Source organism: Panthera leo, chromosome B2 (genome assembly GCF_018350215.1).
Source record: "Panthera leo isolate Ple1 chromosome B2, P.leo_Ple1_pat1.1, whole genome shotgun sequence".
Lineage (NCBI taxonomy): Eukaryota > Metazoa > Chordata > Mammalia > Carnivora > Felidae > Panthera > Panthera leo.
The window spans coordinates 133,215,827-133,232,282 of record NC_056683.1 but is presented as its reverse complement, the minus strand read 5'-3'; the positions used below and the strand labels follow the sequence as shown (position 1 = coordinate 133,232,282).

Genomic DNA, 16,456 nt, shown 5'->3' with positions numbered 1-16,456 from the left:
AAAAGGTACAAGATCTGAACAGATCTCTGGATCTGTCTAGGGCACAGAAATGCAGTTTGACAGAATCTATGGTGTCCCTCTTGGTCACCAGTTACTTAGAATACTACTTAAAATTTAACTGCACTGAATGTAAAATCTTACAATCCTAGGATAAGTCTAGACCCAGACCCTTGGCACTAATCAGCACCCCGAGCCCATGAAGCCTTTGTTTTACAACCACTAAGAGGACGAGCTACTTTTTGCACTGGGGATAGTCTGAGCAGGGGCGCAGCACAGATTTCAAGAATCAAAGAGCCCTCCTTAGACTTTCTGAGTAGGCCTCATCATAGGTTCCCTCCTACAAAATATCCCCTGGTGCAAACCTCAGGATGGTGAATCTGAGCCAGTGTGGCAGGACAGAGACTAAGGGCACATCCGGCCTGTCTTACCCTCCGTGTTTAGCTTCCATCCTCCTAAAGGAGGAAGTGTTCTGAATGCTCCAGGAAACGTAATGGACAGGGTTGATAAGCCAGCTGTTCTCAGTGGCTGAGGAAGAGCAAATGAGCTATTTTATAGAGCAGCTGTGGTCCAGGAGACTAGATGATTTAACATTAATTGATATCAGGATAGCTGGCTGGCCACACTGGGCACGGGGCCAGGAGGCTCCTTGTGCCCAACCTGGCCACAGACCCCCAGGAGACACCTCCTATACCAAAGAGACGTAGTTATGAAGTGGTATTAACTATGAAACACAACTCTCTTCAGATCTATCCCTGAAGGCAGTATGTTTATCTAGGATTCAGCCTTCTATTTGATGGTATGTGGTCCTCTATATTATCAGTTAATTTAGAGGGAGGACCGATTAAGCAGAAGTGAATTTAACTGTACTGACTCACTTGCTCCCATGTCCCTTGGGCCTGATGCATTCAGTAATGTATTTCTTTCCCACCATTAACCATGGTTTGGGTTTGTCTTTTAGCTATAGAAATGCTATTAGCTAGCGAAGCAGAGCACGTGAAAGAAAATGCATTTGAATTCAATAACTAGGAAAGATACTCCCCTCGTGATGCATAATTTCAGGAATATTTTTGATGTCAGATTGAAGAATAAAGAGCAAGATAAGACTAGGTTAATGGAGCAAAGGATACAGTATATTCAAATAGACTACATAAAAGCTGGGAGCTTACTGAATGCTGTCCATGGACTATAAAAATGAGCTATCACCTCAGCTGAGAATTTGCAATATGGAATCTCTTACATATTCATTTCAGATACTTCCTGCTTCAGTGGAAGCCAATGAATGTCATATATTCATTAACCATCCTATTCAATAAGAGAACAATTCCAGTGTGCTTTGAGAAGTAATTAACCCTTGGCTGGGCAAGATACTCCCAGTATGTCTGTTACCTTTGTGTATCCCGACGGCATGCTGAGGCTGCACATCCCATAGTGCCTAAGTTGGCATCTATGGGGTTAAGAAGACCGCAATTCAGGGGTGCCGGGGTGGCTCAGTCTGTTAAGCATCTGACTTCAGCTCAGGTCATGATCTCACAGTTCATGGGTTCAAGCCATGCATTGGGCTCCGCGCTGACAGTACAGAGCCTGCTTGGGAAACTCTTTCCCCCTCTCTCTGTCTCTCCCCTGCTTGCACATGCACTCTCTTTCTCTCAAAGTAATAAATAAACAAACTTCAGGGCGCCTGGGTGATTCAGTCGGTTAAGCGTCTGACTCTTGATTTCGGCTCAGGTCACGATTTCGCAGTTCGTGAGATCAGGCTCCACACAGCAGACTCTGCATGGACAGTGCGGAACCTGCTTGCGATTCTCTCTCTCTCTCTCTCTCTCTTTTCTCTCTCAATATAAATAAACTTTTAAAAACAAATAAATACGGGGCGCCTGGGAGGCTCAGTTGGTTAAGCATCTGACTTCGGCTCAGGTCGTGATCTCACGGTTCATGGGTTCGAGCCCCATGTGGGGCTCTGTGCTGACGGCTCAGAGCCTGGAGCCTGCTTCAGCTTCTGTCTCTCTCTCTCTCTCTCTCTCTCTGCCCCTCCCCGGCCCACCCTCTCTCTCTCGCTCTCTCTCTCAAAAATAATAAAAAAAAATAATAAACTTTAAGAACCTATATCTTAAAAAACAGATTTTTATATTAAAAAAAAGAAAAAAAGACACTGCAATTCAATCCTCTCTTACAGCAGCCTTTTCTTCAAATGTTACCTAGAAACATGCCAGGAAAGGGGCCAGCAGTAAGGTTTTCTTTGCTCCCACATAAACCAGAAGGGCTACATTGGAAATTTGTGCCTTTGTGCTGCTGTTTGACATAATACAAAACTGGCCCTGGCTTTGGATCAAGTAGGGCCAACTGAATGACTCTAGGGACCTGAGCATGTGACTGATCTAACGAGGGACACTTGTGTGCCGGGAGGGACTTACTGTCATATTCCTGTAACAGCTCCACCGCCGTCAAGAGAACAGCCCTGTGTTCCGGGTCCCTGATATTTAACTCATCCAAATCTTCCTCCTCCAGGAGCTTAAAGGTGTCCAGGTCTTCATACCCATTGAACAGGAAAGTGGGCATGTGCTCCTGTGAGGGAAAGAAGCCAAGGGAGTCAGCAGGCCCTGTGATTCGGGACCCTCAAGCAGCCTCGAACCCCTAAACTCTTTCCACAGTCCATTTCACGTAGCTGGAAGATTAGTAAGTATCGCTTGTAATCTGCTGTGTACCTCCCAGCCCTCAGCTGAGCAGGCGCGCAAGGCATTTCATTAATCAGGGGTCAAGGACATGTACCTTGCAGGCTGACATGGGCCCCACTGGCTTGCATTTTCACTGTGCCCCTGCTTTAGGGCCTCTAACGCTGCAGCGTGCACAGCCCAGGAGACTTCTTTCGTTTATAGGGCTGCTGAAATCCAACTCAGAAAGCGCGATGACTTCCTCAGGAGCAAGAGGGTTGTGCAGGGAGGAGACCGAATCTACTGCTGTGGCCCCGGTTCACTAGATCCTGAGAGGGACAGTGGGAGACGGGCCGTGGGCGTAAATCCTCAGTCTGAGGAGCTGAGGGAGCAGGGCACCAGGGGTTTGTGTTTACAGCCCTTCCTGGTAGTAGCTCGGACCTCACGGCTCTCTGAAAGCTGTTCTTGGGGCTAATAGCAAGTTCTGACCCGGGACTTAGGCGGTCACCCACCGCAGAGGTCAACGGCAGCATTAGAATTCCGGTACCTATTTCTGTAGAATAATGGCTACTCATCATAGTAACGGGCTGCCCTTGTTGGATCACACAGATGACTCTTTCTCCTTCCCTGAATGTGCCCTTGCTTAATTTAGGAAAAGGAGAAGGCAGCAGGGAGCCAAATGTGACCAGAACAAGAAGAAACTGACTTTCAGGTTGATCCGATCAAGGAGATCCTCCACAGATTTGGGCTGGGGTGGTCTTCCTTTTCTCCTCCTCCTGGTGGGGCGCTTGGGCTTCTCTTCTTCCTCATTTAGCACATCTACATAGATGAACTTGAATGTGCCGACCTTGTTGTTCAACAGACCCATCCAGGTGCCCATGGGTGGCTTGCTGATTATGTCGATGATGTCTCCTTTCTGTGGCCCAGGGAACAAAGATCCTTCCATTAGGTACATCTCTAGGCATGAACCCTGCACCAATTAGATGTGTTAATCACACAGATGAGAAAATACAACGAAGGGCCAGACTCAGGGTTCCACAGGTCACTATACACGAGTGGGAGCTTGGCAGAGAGCCAGAGCTCTCCTGCCTCTGCTAGATTCCTTGCAGGCCTGAGGTCTCATACCCTCCACCCCCCCTTCACCACAAGGTGAAACGTGGCTGAAGTATCTCTTGGTGCTCATGGCTGGCTGGGCACCTGGCTGGCCCTCTGGATGCCTGGCCACCATCCAGAGCTCCTACTCCCTAGAGAAAGAATTTCCCACCAATCAAATGCCAGCAGCAAGCCCTGTTGTAGAAGTGCTTCATACATTTTGTGGAGCTCCATCTGTCCTGTAGAAACCTCACTGGTTAGTCATACAGAGAAGGCAGTAAGGTTTCTTCAGCTAGAGAAAGCAAAACCGGACGGGGGGGGGGGGGCAGGGACAACAGGAACTCTAAAAGGAAGCTGAGGTCAGAGGTAAGGACCGGTGGAGGGGACGGTGATGACAGAGCATTAACATAAGACCCGCCTTCGTCCTAAATGCTACCTGGTTTTCGGTTTTGTTTTTCTGTCCTGAGGAGACCAGTTTATCACAGCAGCCAAGATACTGGCACCACAGTAGCCCAGCACTCAAAAGCAAGGACAACAGAACACCTCTTAAAGAAACCGTCAGTCTGAGGCCGGGCAGAGACGCACCTTGAGCTTGAGTGAGTCCGTGTCATAGGGACTAGGCGTGAAGTCGGTGTGCACCCTGGCGCGCCCGCAGAAGGGGCCCCGGTAGGGGGGTTCCTCATCATCACCGTCTTCTGACTTGACACTCTCCCTGTTGCTGGTTGAGGAATCCGTGGTACTTACAGTCTGACCACCTGCACACGAAAGATAGGAAGAACCAGGGTAAACACGGACTTCCTGTGTAGCAAAGCTTAGAGGCATTAAAGGTCATCACAGATCAGGAAATTAAGGGACAGGTCAGGGAAGTCACAGGCCACAACCGTTGTGTCAGGACCACGGCAGGGCGGGGTTAGGAGTCCAGGGGATCTGAATTTTCTGATGGTTATTCCTCATCAACCGCCTAAATAGACAAGGGACTCCGGCAAGTTATCTTTATGACCCAGGAATCCAGGTGACAGACTCCCTAATGGAGGACACCACAAGCCTTCCACATTCATAACCTCTCGGGCATACTGTCCTTACCCCTTGCCACAGACAAGGAAACTCAGAGAAGTCAAAGAACTCGCACAAGGCCAGGCGTTCTGAAAACGGTGGGTTTAAATTGGTCTCCTCCCCCACGCCATTTGGCGACACCACCATTAGTCCTGGAGTGGTTGAATGGCACGCATTGTCTGTGACATTTATAATTCGCTCTTTCCCCACGTCTTCTGTTGGTCATTTCAAGAGCCTTTCCCCTTGACTTATTCCCCTCCGTTCTCCAGATCCTTCCTCCGAAATGCTTCCCTGTTTTCTCCGATCAAAATTCATCACCCCGTTTGTGCCACTGCCATACGTCTGCTACGAAACAAATATGACTCTAGGTCCAGACATTTCGCAGGTCTGTCTCTAACAACACCCGAAGGGTGGGAACTTGTTCTTTTCATCTTTCGATTGCCTGACCCTGACACCCAGTAAAAGTCTGATGTGGACTCCAACGGAAACCATCTATAATTACAAACGGGACGCACTCATCGAGCTCTGGCCACTCAGAGAACTCCGCAGACTCTCGACAGAACCTCCGGCCTTGAGCTTCGGTTTGTCCATGTGTTCACCATCAGGCTGTGAAGACGGAGGGGAGCCGGGCATTCCCTCCAGGCCCGAGTCCTATAACGGGTTTCAACAAAATTAAGTTTCATCAGAGTGGACGGGTGTCCTTTTATAATTGGAAGCAATTTAGCCCTCAACTAAATCAAATCCATTTTTATCCCCATATTTGATTCTGTACCCCAAATCCTCCTCCTTTTTAATCTATAGCCTTGCTTCAGTTTAAAGTTGCAGCTCATGTAACTCAATCATTCTTCATGCTCAAATAGATGGTTTTGAAATCTCCAAAAAAAAAAAAATACATATATATACGTATATATATATATATATATATATATATATATATATATATATATATATGGGAAAACGATATATATATATATATATATATGTACGTATATATATATATATATATATATCTACCTCTTAGAACATTTTATTAAAGGCTTAAAAGACAGATAGGTAGCATAGTCTATAGGTCGGTAGTAAAAATGAACTTCAAATGCAGATCAAGTACAATCTACCAGTAATGTGTGATTTGGAAGTACTATCAGAAAACACTGACTCAATCTGAAGGGAAACGTTTATACCTTAAAGCAAAAATAAGTAAAAGACCAGATTCTTCATCTGTTTACATAAATTATTAAAATTAGTTCATGAAATAACCAATTTTGGATACAGATACATAGCAAAAATACCTTTTTTTTCTGTTTTTGGTCTGTAATAAAATTTCTATACGTCGTCTGTGGTTTTAGCTTCTTTCACATCCTTTATGCGTGCAGCATAAAAGCTGTGCAGCCCCTTTCAGATCAGAATGAGGACAGTAGTGATTCAGCAGTACTTTTTACTTGTGGGGCGGCCATGAGGCATTATTCGCTTGGTGGCCCCTCATTTGCACATGTTAAGTGTGGCGCGCTCATTTGATTAGTGGTGCTATACGGAGAAGCAGTGTCATGCTTTAAAAAGTTTGCAGTCTGAGTGGTTTACTTGCCAGAACATACCACTTTCTGGCATATCACATAGCCACGTGAGCACAAAACCCTCTAAATGAAACCTGTTATTTGCATAGTGCCGAGTCATCAGAAGAGCTTTGACGCGATTCTGCGGGTCCTGCAAACATTTAAGGCAGCCTCTGACCCAAAGCCCATTTTTTTAAAAGTACGCTCTAGGCCCAACATGGGGGCTTGGACTCACATCCCTGAGATCAGGAGTCGCGTGCTCTACCGACTGAGCCAGCCGGAGGCCCCCCAAACATCCCTTTACATTTAAGGAAAATGAACAAACCCCCAAAACAAATATAAACAGAGGTGCCATCACTGAGGAGTAACTGAAGCTGTGAAGTATGAATTCCTGAAAATATTTTCATTCCTCTTTCTGAAACATCAACTAAGTCATCTTTCCAATTATCTTTAAAAAAAATTTAAGTTTGTTTTGAGAAAGAGTGAGAGCGCACACGCATGTAAGCAGGGGCGGGGCAGAGAGAGGGAGAGAGAGAGAATCCCAAGCAGTCAAGCACTGTAAATGCAGAGCCCGACTCAAGGCTCGATCTCACAAACCATGAGATCATGAGCCGAAATCAAGAGTCGGACACCCAACCAACTGAACCACCCAGGTGCCCCTCCAATTATCTTTTTTAATGCTTTTGAAAACACCCATTTTGAAAAACAGCAATATGAAATCTACATCTCTGATACTGTATGTTCTCAAGTACTTTTATTAATTTACTCATCACCTATTGTTTACCTATCAACAGGTACTGTTTTTTAGGTGCTGGGTGTACAGCAGGGACAAAGCAAAGATCTTTACCATAATGGTTGATACATTTCCTAAGATGTTTAAAAATAAACCTTGCAACATTAGTTTTCTCTCTACAAAAAGCATCATAATGATCATCTATTCCTTTTAAGCGAAATGAATGCTTCAAAAAAGCAGAGAATTAGACTAGAAGCCTGCTAGATAGTAGTATAATTCTAGAAAACGGCGGAAAAGGACATTAAAGTTCTATGCTCATGATCCATAAAGCAGAAACCCCTTAAGAATGCAAGTGTATAAGAGCTTTTAGTGGATGTTTCAAATCAAGGGAAAAGCAAACTAAAGTGCTTCAACTTGATGGTGCTGCTTTCAGTGACTGGCAGGACGTCTGCTTCATAGGAGAGCGCAGTTTGCCTCACTGCTGTGCAGAAATCTAGAATCGCCATTGCTCCCAATGCCCGCAGGGACAAAAAGGGAAAACGATCGTGGAGAAGACATACAGGACGCAGCCCGGACTTCTGTAGGTTTAACAAGCCAGAGTTTCTCAACCTGAGCACTGTCAGCATGTTAGATGGGTAACTGCTGGGGGGGGGAACTGTCATAAAAGGTTTACCAGCACCTCTGTCCTCTATCAGATGCCAGTAGCATAGCACCCAGCCTGCCCCACCCCCACCCAGTTGTGACTATCAAAAATGTGCCCAGTTGGAACGGAAACAAAATCCGTACATGCCCCCCATCTTCCCCCGTGACAACCGCTGTAAGAAGCTGAAGATACTGCGTGAATCACAGTGCAGGCCAGTGGCTAGCTGGTGTTCAGGGACTCAAACGGGGAGGTCTGGATTTTAGCTTCCTCTGTCCACCAGAGGGCAGCAGCTGAGCAAAAATGTCCCCTTTCCCTGTTTTTATTTGGTAGGTAAAGCAACATTACCCAAAGATTTCAAGTTGACAGAGGCCTCGAATGCCGTAAAGGTGCCAGAGGAAAGGAAAGTCAAATGGTCAAAGTCACCTCAAGGCCGAACTCTCCAGATGCCTTTATTTCCTCCACCCAAACGATGAGAACAGAAACTGGTCATGTTTCTACTGATGAAATCACAGAACGGGAGGCGGGGGGGGGGGTCTATTCTGTGCTCTCTCAACGGCCACACAGAGGTCCAATCAATGAAAACACCCCCAGAAACAACTGCTATCAGAAGATCTACTTGCCAGGAGCTTTTAGAGCTCCTACTTCCTCTACCTTTTTTGAAAAGTCTGTTATCTAAGGAAACTTGAGTATCTTTTTGTGGTTTGATTCTGGCGATCCATTTTGTAGCAAGGGATATTCTATCAGATAAAATCCTTCCTCTGTGTCAAATGTTAAGATGCTTTCCGCACTAAGGAGTAACCACTTCTTCACATGATTTCTTTTTCTTGTCTGTACATGAAGGCGGGGCCTGCATCATGTATTCCCAGCGCTAAGCAGGGACCACCCACCCTAAGTGCTGATGTTTACTGAGTCAATTATTGAATAAATGTCAGTCGAGCTTCTGGGTCCACAAACTAAGCATGGTCCTGGAGCCTGGTTAATACCAGTGAACGTATTTGCTACTACATCAGATCATAGATCTGATAGCCCTTGGCTTGGCTCTTTGCTCCTGCTCTTTGTTCCATACCTGCTCAGAGACAGAGCTGCTGTATTTTTTAGACATTCTCTTCCTCATTGTCTCTTTCACGGATTTCACCTTTTTTCCAAGAGAGATGCGGGAGGCCGTGGGTGATTTGATAACTTCTTTGTACACAAAATCTCCTTCTTTACTCTGCAAAACAAAGTGTTGTAAATACCTTTAATCACAGTAAAAGGATGCCCAGAAACAGGTTTTATTATGCAAACCATTAATGTTCTACCTCTCAGAAAAATACTGGCATCCCCCAGGATCCTGAAATTTTTCCTGTGTTAACTCAGTGCTGTTATTTGTCTTTTCGACTGAAAATTAAAAGCTACTCGCTAAGGCCCTTTTGTATATTTGTTTAAAGTGGGATGTGGGTCACTTATTATTTTTTTAACCTTAGTATATTCTTCTCCTATTATACTTTTCCTCATCATTTTAGATACCCAAGGGGGCTGCATTTCATTGATAAAGAGTAATTTAAATGAACCAATGTTCACATAATCCCAGCAGTGGGAAGAAGAGAAAGATAATACTACTGAATCACCCCAGGAAGAGTGGAAAGAACAACATGGCAAATCTCAGTCATCAGAAGTCCAATATCTGATCAGACTTAACAGCATTCTTGAGCTCCGTGTGGTCAACTGCTAAGAATATGTACATTTCCTTCCCTGAACAAAACTTGGTCATCTCTCGTTCTATTTTACATCTTAGAAAACGACTTTCCCCTGAGAAAGGAAAAGAAATCCTACTTCCTCTATCATTTTTTTTTAAAGATTTAACTACATAAAATTATTGGTTTATGAATCAATAAAGTTTGACATCCAAATAAAATAGTGTTATTCTTCTAGGAAATTCTCAAACACTTGAAAAATCACAGATGGGTATTTTAGCTGACATATGATATATACACAAATATAAAGCACGGAATTTTAATTTCATAGTTGCAGGCAAAATGCATAAAGAGAAAACAAAACTGTAGGTAAAATTCACCTACATCCTTGGAGCCTCAGAAAGGGAACCTTAGGGAATGGAACTTGTGCACCACAGTGGTGGACTGTCCCCAGAGTGATCCAGAAGCAGATCTCAGGCAGCTGGAACCTTGGCTCTGAAGAGTCTGGTTTGGTTTGGGCCCAAGGATACTGGGGTCATTCCAGGACGCTCCAGATCAGGAAGACCTACACTCCTAGAGGGCCATGCACTTGGCCTGTGATAAGACTGGTTTCTTAGATATTTGGGCACATCCTGTTGGACCCCGGTCACAGGGCTCCATCCTGCCACGCTACCTGTGCGTAGTGGCCGTGTACACGTGCTACTAGAAGCCAAACTCCTCTGGATTTGGGACTTAAAGAAAACCGGAAGCAAAGGCATCACAGGAATGGAGGTGGTCATCGTCGTTCCACACGGAACAGCAAAGCATCTCCATGATGGGTACCAAGGGGCTTCTATCCAACTATGATGCAGGATCACCGATGTTACGCACTATCCTTTCTCAAACTAGGGGAATTTCTCAAATTTGAAACTATGGCAACCACATGCTTGAATCCAAACCTTTCTGCTTCTCCTTTGATGTGTACGCACCATTGGGTCTGAACTGTTGCTGCCAATGTGTAGAGAACGATTCGTCAAGTCAAATCCTCCAAAACTGCAGGTTCTCTGTGGGGAGGAGAGGGCGGGGCAGGAATAATCCAGTTATGTTTAAGTCAGCCGGCAGTGCGCCAACCCAACACATTTCCCATTTGCGGGACAATCACCGAATCACAAGTATGTCCACAGGATGAAAATAGGAAACAAGAAATGATGAGGAAAAAAAAACAAACAAACATACATGATTCATGTTTTAAGGAAATTTCCCTCATTTTGCCTTTCCAGAGGCCACTGGAACTGTGCCTATGCCAGGGGTCCAAAATCCCCTTAACGTGCAAAAACCAACTGGTTAAAAAAAATACAACCAAACACCACCCATGTGTTTGTTAAGTGCTCCAAGATTCCCTGCCTCTTAGCAACAGAACATGCCCTTCCGGTCCCCTGATTTCAGCTGCATATAGTAATGATGATGAGGAAATATGTATTAGGGGATCCACGGGCTCAGAGCAGTCTTGGAAACCCAGATCTGGAATCCTGTATAGCTCTACCACTGACAGCAGGCTTTTCTAACAGACTCTTATTTTGCTTGGTTTTAAATCTCTGAGAAGGGGAAAAAAGGTTATGTTTATAGTAGCACAATCAGGCCAAGAGGATTACTCACTCATTGCTTCCTTGACCTAGCCAAAAATGCTGCTAACTTTCCCAGCTAACTGCCCAACTTAACTAATCGTGACCCTTTTACTCAGAGTGTATGAAGACACCACATTTGTCCAGAAAGAAAAGGTTGATTCAGTGACTGTCTTTGACCACACTCCTTAGTTTCAATAGGAAAAAATGCTGATGTTGTAAAGAATCAAAAACCTTATTGTCCTTTAATTGGTTTCAAACTTTATGGAACTGCTTATATTTCAGTAGTTTTATATTTCAAAACTTGCTTCGAATTCTTTGTTGTATTTCCAGCAAAAGCTATTCAATGGCCACTCCCTCCCCCACCCCAAAAAGTCTGTACGACAGACTCAAAGCACACTCATTTTTCTTACAGCGGATTCACTTTTTAAGCGATTGGTAATAAAAGCTGAATAGCAGATCTGGGTTCCAAGATTTTGTATGACGTGTTTCCCCAAGAAGTCTAGGTCACAGCTATTCCGTGGAAGAAATGAACAGAAAAGCACAACCCATACTATAAACATGGCTTGTTTGAAAGAAATATACTTGAGATGTATATTAACTGACTTGAGAAAGCAGAAACATCTGGGAAGGAAAACGCCATGGTTCCTGGAATCGCACAGGTTGCCCTGGTCCCGCCACTTCCTTGTAGGGGGACAGATAAGGCACTTAGACTCTCTGAGCTTTGGTTTGTTCAGGAGTAGCAGACACGCCGTGAGTGCTGGGCTTTCACTTTTCATCAGGCCTGCTCTGATCTGATAGCTTGTCCTGGACCAATTACCATATCCTACCTTACCTGAGTTCAGGCTTAGTAAAACATCCTAAATATGTAAACGAAGGACTAAAGCTTAGTTCTGGGCCTTACATTCTGGGAGCTTCCATTGTAAAACCAGAGCCTCCCAGGCGGGGGCCAAAAGGTGAGAGATGGCAGAATGAGGGGCCAGGAGAGAGAAGTGCTGCGGGAGGTACTTGGGGATAACCAAATTCCGGATGTCACACACAGCTGTGTTTCTCCTTCAGCTGTTGTTGCTGGTTCAAATAATCCGCCATGGACATAATTCTAATTGTGTATCAAATATCAATGGATAATCTGATCTCCCTTATAGTCAACCTAACTGTATTGTCTTCTATAAAAAGCGAGGGGCGCCTGGGTGGCTCAGTCGGGCGTCTGACTTCGGCTCAGGTCATGATCTCGCGGTCTGTGGGTTCGAGCCCCGCGTCGGGCTCTGTGCTGATAGCTCAGAGCTTGGAGCCTGCTTCGAATTCTGTGTTTCCCCCTCTCTCGGCCCCTCTCATGCTCTCTCAATAATAAATAAGCGTTAAAAAAATTTTTTTTAAATAAAAAAACGCAAAAGACCTCTTTATACAAAAACATTCACCAAATCCCCTAACCTGGCGAGCAATGTTATGACCATCTCTCAAGGTTCATTTTTAACATTTACTTTTCCTTTCCAGCTTATAATGCCAAATAGATGTTTGCATTTTTGCAAAGGCAGTGATTTTATTCTAGTTCCTTTCCTGTGACTCAGGGCTTTACAGATAAAGTATGGCGCCCAGATGCCTCATCATTTTATGGCTTCTGCACTTCCCTGCTTTAAATTCCAGCATCAACTGCAACACTGGAGCCCAGCATGTACTTTCTGATGCATATGAAATAACCGAGAAAGAATTTATGTGGAAACTTCTAACTGTAATAAATTAGAAGCTCGTTTAGGTCTTCATATACCAGCTGCATGCATTTATTCATAAAATAAAAAGCTTAGGGTTAAGAGTGAACTGGGCTTCTTAGCTACCAACTAAAACCTCTCCCGGTGATATGCTAAGATGTCTGGAACAGACTCTTCTTCAGGAGTGGGGGACAAAGAACATAATAATAAACATCGCTTGGACGAGTCTTAAATCTTTTCTGTAATATCAAGTAGTTCTTGAAACAGCATTCCTTCACCAGAGAAAACAGACTGTAGTGAGAACAGTAAAAGTAAGCCAATCTTTGGCTTTGGTGGTCCACACAAATGAAACCTAAGTGAGGTTGTTTTCAAGGTCTTCGTATCTCCTGTAGCGGTAACTATAAGAACATTTTGGAGAGATGCTTGTAGATGAGGAGAGCCGGTCAATGGAATGGCCATGCAGTTGAAAACATGTTTTTGGGGGGTGGGGGGGGGGTGGGAGTTTAAAAATGGACAGAATTCCAAAATGTCATGCATGCCTGTTCCCTCAAACAAAAAACTGAATGACCAAAAATACGAAGACAAGTGACCATTTCCAGTGAAATACAGCATTATCATTTCCCTGAGGTTTCATCAAGCAAATATGGCATTTTTGAAAGACAAAAAGATCAAGTTTGAAGAGTAAAGGAAACTGTGCACTAGGACAAGAAGGATGGAAAACAAAATGGTTTAAGGAAACCAAGCAAAGGAATTATCTTTACCCCATAAAACCAAACCAAGATAAACCACCCCCCCACCAAAAAAAACTTTTGTTAAAATGCTTGTTTGCACTTACAGTTCTCCAATTAGAAAGTGAAGTTTTACTTTCCTGATGGTACAATTATGCTTAACAAGAAAAGGTATGTGCAAATTTCTAATTTAGCCTTGAAGATATTATTTTAGCCAGTAGAACTGTCCAATACTACCTCAGGCTCATAGTATCTTAAAAATATGCAGCCTTGGGTGACCTCTGGGATCGAGATTACACAGTGCCACCGTTATAGGGGGTGAAACTTGGTGCTTGAAAAGAAGCTCGCCCGTGTCCACACTCAATGTCAGTGAAGAATGAATCCCTGACACACAATTAAATTAGCACAGGTCTTAGAAATACAACTTCTAGAGAGAAAGTCTTGAAGAAGTTACAATACTAACCTGGTAATTAATATGAGGGACACATGAGCAATTCAAGGTAGTCAGGGTGGAAAAATTCTCGGTATGACATGATTTAAGCTCATGGCGGGGAGACCAATGAACAGAGCTGAGGTGGATGTGTTTTATCAAGGTCACGTGCAAAGGTACAGAGGCAGATGAACTGGGCAGAGCCCTTCTGAAGTTAATACATTATACCAAGATTTCTTTGCCACAGCATTTTACAGAAGACCTGCAGGTCAGAAGTGAATGAATGAGGAGGAGTTTGCTGTGTACACACATCAAGCACAAACGCAACCACAAACTATGGCGATGATAGAGAAAGAACCAAGAGGGAAGCTGTCGCTAATAGTATGAATGTTACAAGATGCGCATGAGTGAGAAAAGATGGAAAACACGCTCCACCAAGACAGTTGACACATGTGGGAACATCTAGAAGACTAAAGGCGAGGATGGACCTAGCAATCCTTTTGGAACAGAGAAGTCATTTGAGGGATGGCATGGACCAATCAGTCTCCATTTCTACAAAAAGCAGAACTTGAATGAATGAATATAAGTTCCAGTAATCGTCTGGGGCAGAACATCGTATCCGTGAATGTGAAGGAGCCCGGGAAAGCCCCCACGGGAGGCTACAGTATGGTCTGTTCCTTCAGACCCTTAAAGGGGGCTCAGCCAGCAGTCGCAAGGGGACAGAGGGCAGGAAGCCCACAGCTCTTCCTTGCTCTGTGCCATTTTATATGGGTTTCTGTGCAAGCCAGAAGTTGGGTGGGAATTCCAAGGGGAAAATGCCTATATTCTCAAGTTTAATATAAGTCATGCCCTCAAAAAAGTCAATTTTCACTAGGTCTTTGATAATTCAGTAACAGAACTGAAAAAACATTTCTGAAAGTAAGTGTTTCATTGCTGGCTACGTACAGAAGAATCTACGGGGCAGGGGAAGACGTTTCTGAAGGTCCACCCTTCTGTTTAAGATAGAACATCCAATAGATTTAAGTAAAACAAAAGAGCTCGGATATTTTTTCCCCCTTTCCATTTAAGAACTTTCTGGTTGGCACTACTCATAAGAGAAATGTACTTTATGAATGTTTTCAAATCACCAAATCGGTGATTCTGTTGATGGCAATCTTTCATTGAGCCAGTTTCTATGGTTTTAATTAAATGAAAGAATAAGCAACTCGTTTAAGGGCAAAATGTCCTTCTGTTCTGAATCAGATTCTTTGAGGTCAAGTGACGTGATGGCTGGGAACCAACCAGCCTAGAAGGAGGCCAAACCCCACCCCTGGACTCTGAAAGCCCTTCTCTGGATCATCTTCAGTGTTTGGTCTTAATTAAAAACCAAAGAGCTTCAACGGGCAAGAGGACGAGTGGAAAAGAAGAAGCCATTACTAAAAGAAAGCAGGGTTAGAAATTTGAGGTGATGGCCAGAAGTCATGAAGTTAGGAGAAGAGAGGGGAAGACGCCAGGTTCCCTGGAAGAAAGGCCATAACGCTTGACTGCACATCACAGAAATGACAAGGCCGTCCTGGTGACCATCTTTGTGACTCACGGACTTCTGGTGGATTCTCAAGAGAACCCTTTTAGTACAGCGGTCGACCGTGGCGGCCCACTTCCTCTTGGTCTCCTCATCCTCCTCCAGCAGGCACCGCCTGAGGTCCTGTCTCTCGGCCTTGCTCAGGGTCCTGTCCGAGGCAGGCCGCACTAGCTGGGTCAGGTTCAGGTGGCTGTACAGGCTCCGCTCCACCACGTAGGTGATATTGAACTCGCTGACCGAGGGGCGCCCGCGCGCCCTCCTGCCGGGGACGCCGCAGCTCCCTCCCCCTTTGGGTTTCTGCCGGAGCAGGTCACAGGTCACACTGCTGACTCCTTTTCTGGAGGGACGCTGGCAGAGAAAAGCTCTGGAACATGAATAATTAGTATCCATTTTCTTCAGGCGGATTTGCTTCCGGACACTCTGAACCTCCTCCAGGGACACTAGAAGGTGGTGCCTACGTCGGTGGTGGTCATAGAAGCAAACACCATCCGTACTTACCCCATGGCTCAGGGACCCGAGACCCTTCTTCATCTCCCCCTCAGTTAGGGAGCGGGAGACCTTCTGGGCCTTTTCTTCTTCTGGGTAGGAGAAGAACGTCCCCATCTTCTTGGGGGGCTTAATCAGGCCCCGACTCTCTCCTTTGCTGAAGGTTTTGACCAACTTCCGGCCGGCTCCCCAGGTATCCAGGCTGCTGGATGATGGAGAAGTGGTGAGAGAGTCTGAATCATCTTCTGGAGGTTTCTCAGGAGAGCCATCAAAGAAAAATGGCTTCTTGTGTACTCCAGAATAAAGGGCGGACCTCTCATCCAGAACTGGGGAATTCTCAAACACATGCTCCTCCCCGCCTGGAGGGAAATCAACACAGAGATGTTCATGGTCTCTTGTAAACATACTTCTCCATTCCCTCATAGGTATTTCTTTTGTTACAGCCCCGCCCTACAAAAAATAAGCCAATCGTCACAGAAACCACAGTGATCCCCTCCCCATATCACTTACCCTCTTCCTAAGCCCAGCTCCCACTTAAATGAATGCATATAA

The 16,456-nt window shown here is 44.9% G+C and overlaps 1 protein-coding gene across 6 annotated transcripts in view; it reads right to left on the bottom strand.

Moving 5' to 3' along the window:
- Positions 1-16,456, bottom strand: part of SASH1 (SAM and SH3 domain containing 1) — a 316,969-nt gene that overhangs the window by 25,397 nt on the left and 275,116 nt on the right. For 4 of the 6 annotated variants that reach the window (XM_042940041.1, XM_042940040.1, XM_042940042.1 and 1 more), the window contains 7 exons: positions 15,434-16,263; positions 10,361-10,435; positions 8,786-8,929; positions 5,309-5,444; positions 4,326-4,495; positions 3,355-3,564; positions 2,412-2,562 (listed from right to left, as the gene is read on the bottom strand). In XM_042940041.1, the coding sequence (XP_042795975.1) occupies positions 2,412-2,562; positions 3,355-3,564; positions 4,326-4,495; positions 5,309-5,444; positions 8,786-8,929; positions 10,361-10,435; positions 15,434-16,263 (1,716 nt within the window). The remainder of the gene's footprint in view (positions 1-2,411; positions 2,563-3,354; positions 3,565-4,325; positions 4,496-5,308; positions 5,445-8,785; positions 8,930-10,360; positions 10,436-15,433; positions 16,264-16,456) is intronic. The other 2 variants (XM_042940043.1, XM_042940045.1) reach the window with 1 other exon arrangement.